The 9,272-nt window shown below is 39.9% G+C and overlaps 1 protein-coding gene across 4 annotated transcripts in view; it reads left to right on the top strand.

The window, feature by feature from the left end:
• Nucleotides 1–4,457: 4,457 nt before the first annotated feature.
• Nucleotides 4,458–9,272, top strand: part of TTK (TTK protein kinase) — a 29,986-nt gene continuing 25,171 nt past the window's right edge. The window contains exons 1-4 of one of the 4 annotated variants that reach the window (XM_030945906.1): nt 4,458–4,545; nt 5,980–6,101; nt 8,298–8,442; nt 8,719–8,944. In XM_030945906.1, coding sequence (XP_030801766.1) covers nt 8,298–8,442; nt 8,719–8,944 — 371 coding nt within the window. In that variant the 5' untranslated portion in view covers nt 4,458–4,545; nt 5,980–6,101. Of the gene's footprint in view, nt 4,633–5,931; nt 6,102–6,359; nt 6,494–8,297; nt 8,443–8,718; nt 8,945–9,272 lie in introns of those variants that run through there. The other 3 variants (XM_030945903.1, XM_030945905.1, XM_030945907.1) reach the window with 3 other exon arrangements.

Genomic DNA, 9,272 nt, shown 5'->3' with positions numbered 1-9,272 from the left:
TGACAGTGGTGACAGTGGTGACAGCAATGCTGAGTACAAATATTAGATTTGTTTCATGACCAGCAATTCTGTCATACCATAAGCCAGTGCTACAAAGTACAGCAACATGATAATTGTAGCTCAGTTCCCATGGGTGAGATACTGCAAGTACAGTATGACATAGCACATCTGAAAGAACAAGCACACCAACTTTGAGAGCAAATAAATCAACATGGTGACCAGAGACTATTAAACTGATATAACAAATGCTTATGATAAAATTGTTCTAACACATTCTAGTCAGATTTGTTATAGTCTCAAGACATCATGCCCCATGTTGGGAGGCAAAAAGAACTGCTAAGGTTATGGTTTAACTACAGTATCTCTCACCAGTCCCCACCCCACCATTGGTGGTATGAGGAGGAGAATCAGGAAAAAAAACCATAAAACCTATGGGTTGAGATATGTACAGTTTAATAATTTAAGTAAAATAGAAATAACTATAATTTTAATGCAAAAAGGGAGACAAAAATAAACCAGAGACAAAAAAAACCTAAGAGAACAAAGTGATGCACAATACAATTGATCACCACCTGCTGACCAAGGCTCATCCTGACCCCGAGCAGAGATCAAGTCCTTCCAGCCAACTCCTCCCAGTTTATATACAGGGCATGATGTTCTCAGATATGGGATATCCCTTCGGCCAGTTCAGCTCAGCTGTCCTGCTCATGCTCCCTCCCAGCTTTTTGTGCCACTCCTCACTGGCAGAGTATGAGAAACTGAAAAGTCCTTTACTAAGGGTAGGCACTACTGAGCAACAAACAAAACATCAGGGTGCCATCTACATGATTCTTCTACTAAATCAAAACCACAACACTTCACCAGCTATAAGGAAAATAATTAACTCTATCCCAGCCAAAATGAGGACAATGTGGCACTTAGGGACATGACTGAGTATTGCACCTGCTTTTGTCTGTGTCTGTCTCCTCCATACAGGATCTGCCTCTAATTTCTTCTTCTCCATTGGTCCCAGTTTTGATAAATCTACATTCACATCTGGTATGGCTGGCACCATCATCCAAGTGACCTCATACTTCTGTGGAGTTGGTATTCTTGATGTGGTTATGTAGGTGCTCTTCATGGTGTATGATCCTGCTGCATGAAAGATGACCTTTTCAAAATATTCCACTTCCAATACCTGTGAAGTCTGGCTGTCCCTCACACAACTCCGTAACAACACGTGAGATCCAGCCAACTTTCACTGTTTGATCTGTAGCTTCCATCAGCTGCTTACAACGTTATGCTCAGCAATTTCTCATTACATTCTCTATATTTCCACCTCCCATCAGTCAGCCTAACCTCCATCCAGGCCCTAGTCAAGAGCCTGATCATTTGCCTGCAGCCTTAACACTATCTTTGTATCAAGTTAATCAGCAAAAATTTAAAATCACCACTATAATAGGCACATCGCTGTTACAGCAAATGCCCGAGGTATCCTTCCTGACATGAACAGCTTGAACACTTCTCATTGACACTACCTTTTTGAAGTGTTTATTAGCCAGTTTCTACATCAGTATTTTGTGTGCATGAAAAACGGTGCATTTTATAGACCTCCAGCAGAAACTGGAATCAAGACAACACAAATAAACCCAAAAGAGCAATGGTTCTCATTGTTTTACTGATTGACTATGACCATCAATATAGAAAAAAGGTTTACTTTCCAAGTTCAGTCACAAAACATGCATCCATTCTGTAAATTAAGAAATGCCACGGCAGAAGATCCACTGATACACAAAAACAACAAGAAAAAAATTACACATAAATCTCAAAGAAGTCAGTAGTGACAAATAGTAGTATGTCATGGAAACGTAAGATGTAGGAGGACTGGGAATACCAGACAGCTGGTGATTATTTTTGCTGCTCAAAATCTTAGTAGTTGTTACTTACTCAGTGCTTTCAGAACAACTCCTCAGTCGTTGGGGTGACTCTGCCATTTTGAATGTATGTTTACTTCTTCTCATGGACATCCACAGGTTGTGGCCATGCATTGGGAGTCAGGAATAGTCCAGATATTCTCAGTAAATGGTGTCCATGAAATACTCAGCAAAGCTTTCTCCAAATGCACTTTCCACCAAACCAGCTACACTGAATGTCTGTCAACAGTTGCAATCAAAGACCTATCTTTTTTTTTCTTTTAGATAAGCTCTTCATAGGCTTCAGACATTAAACCTCAAGTACCAAATTAAGAGGATGGGGGAATGGCTGCCAAATTTTCAAGAGGAGGAAAGCCTCTCTCTTATATCTATCACAGAAAACATCATAGTGTGGTATAAAGATTTTACCAACATTTGAAAAATCCTTCGTGACTCACCTGTACATTTGCTACATTTAGACTTACAATACCATTATCCAAAATAATATGGAATCCTACCATAAGATGAGGTATTTAAAAGTGTCAAACAAGACTCCCCTGATAGTGACTCATTACAAAAGACTGACTGTGACAGTGGTCACAAGGGCTCTTGGATGAGGGAAGAGACAAGAATGTTGACTCCATGTTCAGAAGGCTTGATTTATTATTTTATGATATATGTTACATTACAACTATACTAAAGAATAGAAGGAAAGGTTTCCTCAGAAGGCTAGCTAAGCTAAGAATAGAATAGGAAAGAATGATATCAAAAGCAGCTGGCTTGGACCAAGAGAGAGAGAGCCAGCTCTGCTGTGACTGGTCACTGAATCAAAACATCCACATGAGACCAATCATGGATCCACCTGTTGCATTCCACAGCAGCAAATAACCATTGCTTACTTTTTGTTTCTGAGGCCTCAGCTTCTCAGAAGGAAAAATCCTAAAGAAAAGGATTTTCACAAAAGATGTCTGTGACAACTGACCTCTCTCTCTCTCCTTTTGGTTGTTACCCAGTCTAGTACTTGTTTTTGCAATTCACAATTCACTTCTGTCATTCAAAGTGGAATTACCTTTAGGTGGAGACTACAGTTCATACACTTCTTAAATTCCCCATGTATCTATGACTTTATATTAAACAAAATGAGAAGCATAAACATTTATAAGCAAATAAAGAATGGTTCTACCAACCATCCAAAACCCATACATATTTTATGTTTTGTTGAAGAATGCTAAATGGAGGCTCTTTTATTTTTTTTCCATGAGTATTACAGCCTTTCTTTCTCTGACTCTTTTGTTTGTTTAGGGCTTCTTTCCCCCAAGATCTATTCCATCTTCCTTCTCCTATTTATTTCGGTTTTGCCAGGAATCTGTATGGTATTGATGTTTCTTGTCACAGCTACAGAAATCAAATGACAGCTCCTTATGGCATTTTTCACTTATTTACTCTTCTTTAACACCCATCAAAATTCCTGCTTATAAAATAATCTACCTCTATGTCCCTCAAGTGAAGCCAAATGCAGAGCAGATTCATGCAACTTGCGCTGTCTCTTTACATTTTCACTAGATTTGGATTCTGGTGAAATGCAAGATCACCAACACAACAAACCCACCAAATCCACCCAAAATATGGAGGGATGAGCAAGGCAATGCTGAAAACGATCATGGCACTTAGCCTTAGCTGAGAATTAGAATTGCTCTTACTTAGGAGAGAAACACAGGGACCTCCATGGGATCATCCATTACATTCTTAAAAAGGTGTTTGGACAAAATTTCCTTGTTGAAATCTTTTTGTTGAGCGTAGAGTAAGCCTGTATCACTAGATGAGCTGAGATATTTAAATTGTAGATGAATAAAGAAGAATGAGATAAATTTCAATGAAAGGCCAAAGTAGGTATCTTATTATTAAACATCATGTGTGACGTCTATGGCAAGCAAATGATTAGCAACTTACCAAATAATTAAGGAATAAATACACATCTGAGCTTTATAATGCGCTATCAATCTTGAAAATAGACTATATTTAGCATAACACTGAATTCATGATAAGCACCAGAAGAACCACGCAGCTGCAAAGAACACAAATTATTGTGTGCACCCAGAATGCAAACGCAGAGGCCGAACCATTCTGCTTAGTGCGTTTGTATTGCTATAGCCCAGGAACGGGACGCTCGGAGCAGGAGCTGCTTGTAGCAGCCTTGGGCACACTGCAGACACGGGACGGGCCTAGGCACGATCCCTCGGAGGGAAAGGTACGGGGAGACGTAACGTTAAAGACACACAGCCCGGCTATTCCGTTGCAACTGAATGAAGCTTCAAACTATAGCCGTTCATGGCCCAACGGGGAAAGCACTTCCAGATAAATAATTTAAGTCAGCCGGCGCTGCCCCATCCCCGCGCTCCGTATCCCGAACCAAGAGCGGGCCGCAGACGTCCCAGCGCGCCTGCGCACCCGCCCCTCCGCCGCGCACGGCGCAGCCACCGGCCAATGGGCGGACGGGCCGCCCGTGTTTCCCTCCTGCAGCCAATCAGCGCTCGCTTCCTCCCACCTTCCGACCAATGGGAAGGGCGCTCTTGGGGCGTCGGTCACATTCAAACCGGGGGCAGCGCGCGGACGCGCTCGGTCGGAGCCGCGTCCCGGCCCCGCAGCGGCCTCGGTGAGGGCGGCCGGGCGGGGGTCGGGGCGGCCGGGAAGGACAGCGAGGGGGAAGGGACCGGGCCGGGGATCAGCGCAGTGAGGGAAGGTGGGTGACGGGGCCGAGGGGCAGTAGAGGTCTGCGGTGAGGCCGCGGGGGTGCTGGGCCGGCTCCTCGGCAGCCCCGGGGCTGCGGCTTCGCTGGGCTTCCGCCCCTGAGGGGAGGAAAGCTGCTGGTGTCTTCCGCCTCACGGTCTTTGTTTGTGCCGCATTGCCTCACCTGCTCCGCTGCTGCTCAGTCTCTCTCTTACTTAGCCCAGTTTTGCATCCTGGTGTCTTACCCTTCCTGTGTCTTACGTTAGATTTTAATATTTTTCTATTTTATTTCTTTCTTAGTGTTGCTAATTCTTTTAAATCGACGACGGTTTTTCTTAGTGTTGGGAGTTTTTGTTTTTCTTTAAAAATAATCCAGATTTAGTACTTGTAAATAAAGTAGAAGGAAGATTATGCAATTTTGTAGATAGTATTTTTTTAAGGCTGGGTAGATATTTCAGAAACAGGTGGTTTTTTACCTCTCCTCTATAGAAGACATAAACAGAACAAGTAGTATAATACAGTAAATACAGTATTTCAAGACTGGCTGCTGTTACTGCTTTTTATTATCAATGAGTATTTTTGAGTGTGTTAGATATGGAATCTTACCACCAACTTGTACTGCCACTTTATCCATTTACTGCTCTCAAGTCTCTGTCCTTTGACTTGTTGTGTAGTGGGTCTGTATGAGGGGTTGAAGTAACTTTAACTACTATACTTTATTTAGAGGTAGTTCTTGCTGATCTTTGCACTGTGTGTTCTTCCTGTTCCCTGGTTCTCCCTAACCTTATCCCATGTAGGCATTTCTGTATCTCAGGTATGCTGCAGTGGAGCTGGTGCAGTTACTGCCTCAGTTCCTATTCAGTGTCTTTGTAACAGCACATGGCTGGTTTAGGTCTTTGCTGTTGTCAGATTTTAAATATATATATATATACACACACACTAGGGAAATTCCTGACAAATTATTTCTTTAAGAGTAATTATGCAGCAGATTAAGAAAAAATGAAGCTCTGAATACTTGCTTGTGGTTGGCTATTGGCATGAGTAGAAAGATTGCTGGCAAGTCATGACACTACATAAATGAATATGCCCTCAGTGTACTTTTTAGTCTCTGAAGGTCACAGCAGGCTGACACATTTGGAAGTGCTTGTCCTCATTCAAAATGTTGTCTTTAAGCTTTTTTAATTCTGTTTTTCTTACTAACTAGGAATAGTTTAATTGATTTTGATGAAAACTGTATTTCTGGGATATGAAGATTAGGCAAACTTGCACAATAAGCTCTCAGTGTTTCACCCATCAATTTTTTGATGCACAGGAACTTCTTCAGGATGGAGAACATAATTTCTTGCCTTTGGGTTCTCAGGATCATCTGAGGTAGTCTGGCCCTCATCCATCTTACCTTTTTGACAAGGCACATCCATTCATCAGGAGAGTTTTGCTCCGTAACACGTTGAACCTAGAGCAGTTAAACAGCACACCAGAAATGTAAGTTTGATATGTATTGTTGTGACTTAAGATCAAATTTATACAGAAATTTATTTTTCTTTTTGTCTACTGCATTTGGGAAGCTGTTGCTGCAGGAAGAATAATGAATCTTTGATATTGGTGGGGAAAATATAAAGACTATGTTTAAGAAATCCAAAATCTATCTGGGAATTCTTAACAGTTATGGTTGTAATGAGATATTGTGTTTTCTTAACATGAGGTAAATTTCTTTTGGTTGTCTTGGTGCTTCAGGTTCTGGAGAAGCTGACTTCATCCATACTTTGAGGGAGTGGGTACAGTTGAAAATCAGATCTCTGTGGATATTCTCACCCATAAATAGGTGATTTGGAGTATCTGATTTCCTGTAGCCCCTTCTACAGTGTTTTTAAAAGGCAAAACTGCAATGTGTACTAAAATTTTCCTTATGAAGTGAATAAATATCATCTGAACAGTATTAGCTATAGTAATCACCTATGTAATTTTTAGCAGCGTGATCCCCAAAAGATGGGACAGTTTACAGATCCATGCTCAGAACAGCCTAAATTGGCTCTGGGGGAGAAAGAGATATTAAGCAAGTTCCAAACAAGCATTGAAATTAAAATCTATTTAGTGTACATTTTGGAATATAAGTAAGAGAAGGGTTCCTTTATTTGCTTCCTTTCAGTGAAACAAAAATAGTATTTCAGATACTACTGATTTAGCGTACAGTCTTTAGCTTTCAAAAGATTTTGGGATGTTTTCATGATAGATCTTACCTGAGGCTGTTTGAGTGTCTCTCCAGACCCTTAATGTGCTAAAGCCTCTTCATAGTGGTAATGTAGATGGTGCTTTTGCTGGACTAAGTCTTGGAATTTACACAGTGAAACTGTGTTTTGAACCTACAAAACAACACTTCTATATAGACAAGAGCCGGCTTGGTATTCTTGGTGGGCCATATCTAGTTCAGGATGAACATGGCATATGCCTGCTTTTGCCTTATAAGCAAGCTCTTGTAAGCATGATAATCTTTCTGATTTGTGGTCTTTGCTTGGGGGGAAAGCTGGGAGCCTGGTGCTTTTAAAGACATGCCAGCTTCTGGTGAATAACGCCCTAAAAATTATTTGTGGGCCTTCCTGAGAGTGGTGCCTGAGGCATTTTTTAGATAGTGGGGTTAAAGGTAGATGGGCTTCATTCTGTTCAGTTCCCTCTCTAGCAATAATTCACCTAAAAGTAGATCTGAAGTTTCTAATCCTCTAGCAACTTTTTGTTCATTTGTTATACACAAGAGGACAAAAATCAACATTTCATTGTAGAACTAAACTTAGATTAAATAGGTTCAGAGAAAGACTGTCTGAAGTGCATTACTTCCCTTGTTTCTGGGCCGAACTTCACAGTAATTAGAATGTCAAACCCCCTGAATATGCTCCAAATTCATCACAGTTTTTTCTAGAATTCTTATGTTCATTAGATGCATGAAACATTAAGGTGGGAAAAGCTGTTTAATGTAGGCAGAAAAGGAAGAAATCATTAGGGGTTTTTTAGTTTATTTGAGCAGTCTTGCTCTGCTCAGATTGTCTAAATTCTTACCTCTCAGCTACATACATGCATTATCTCAGATGATGATAAACTGTCAGAGTGTTGAAGATTTGGCATAAGTTTCTTAGAACAAGTCTTTGAATCTCTAAACCTCCTTTCAGAAACTTAAAAATAGGTGTCATGTGTCACTTGCCTTTGTCCTTTGAACAGAGGAGAATGTGAATTCTTTTCTGCTTAACCCACTGTGAGAACTAATTGCTGTAACCTGTGGGAAAGAGCGTGGATTAACACTGTGTGCTAAACTAAAGCCAGCCTAATAATAAGTACAGAATGTGATTTAATGTGATGGACTGGAAGCTATTTCAGGCAACACATCATACTCCTCATTTTATTCAAATGCTGAATATACCTGATTGGAAAGGGCTACTGTGGAGCATGAATTAGAATTTGGGTGGATCAGTTAAGTACCAATTCTTTTTATTTGTCCAAGTTGTCTTCTGCAAAGTAGTTTACTTGTATAACTACATTGACAAAGGCTTAAATAGAGTATTTGTTACATAATGTCGTTGAGTCTCAAGCTCCAAATGATACAGGAGAGGCTTTCCCATGGTAATTCCAATCAAAGTGAGTTACAACAGGGTTCTTCAGTAACTCCATTGTTTTTTAACCTTGTGCCTGCAGATGGAGGAGACAGACCTAAGTGAAAGAGGATTGCCACAGATTACATCAATCATGAATAGAGTTAGAAACTTGAAAAACAAATACAGAAATGAAGAGAATATCACAGATGAATTTAACTATACTAAAATCTCAGCTGATACAACAGGTATTTGGTTTTGTTATTCTACTGTCATTTATGCAAAAGATCGTAACATAGATTGAGTGAAAGAACCATTAACTGAAATGATTTCAAGTTTAGTGTTTCTTTAATATTAATGACCACAAAGCTAATTTCATCTCTCCTTATTTCTTAGCTCTGTTGCTTTAATCTTGTTTAAAAAAATAGTCAGTAACTGTCTTGCACAAAAGCTTATAAAAAGTATTTTCTTCTGTACATGTTTGCTGCTGTTTTAATCAATCTCCTTTTTTGTTTTTCTGTCAGATAACTCTGGAACTGTCAATCAAATAATGATGACAACAAACAATCCAGAAGATTGGCTATGTTTTTTACTTAAGCTAGAGAAAAAGGGTGTTCCTCAGATGGATGTTAGCCTACTCAATAGACTCATTGGCCGTTACAGTCAAGCAGTGACTGCATTACCTGCAGAAAAGTACAGTCAAGATGAGAGCTATGCTCGCATCCTTGTGAGATTTGCTGAGTTGAAAGCGTAAGTATAAATTTTAAATATGAGAACTCATCATTCTTTTGTTGAATTAAGGTAAGAATACCTTGTTTCATTAGCGTTTTCTGCAACAAATTATCATTTTGAGTATGGAAGGTAAGTAGCTTTGGTTAGTCAGCTTATCTGTTGTCTCCACGGTATTTTTTATGCTAATAAACATGATTGTTTAGCACTATTTGATTTAGAGATGTTAACACACTACTTTTTTTCTTGGTTCTCTATGTAAGGCGCAAGAGGGAATAGCATGAAGTCCTTTTTTGAGCTTTATTTTAGTATGCTTTCTCTCTTACTGGACAAGATCATCACAGTTTGA

The sequence above is a fragment of the Camarhynchus parvulus genome, chromosome 3, assembly GCF_901933205.1.
Source record: "Camarhynchus parvulus chromosome 3, STF_HiC, whole genome shotgun sequence".
NCBI lineage: Eukaryota > Metazoa > Chordata > Aves > Passeriformes > Thraupidae > Camarhynchus > Camarhynchus parvulus.
This window is presented reverse-complemented; position numbering and strand designations above follow the sequence as displayed.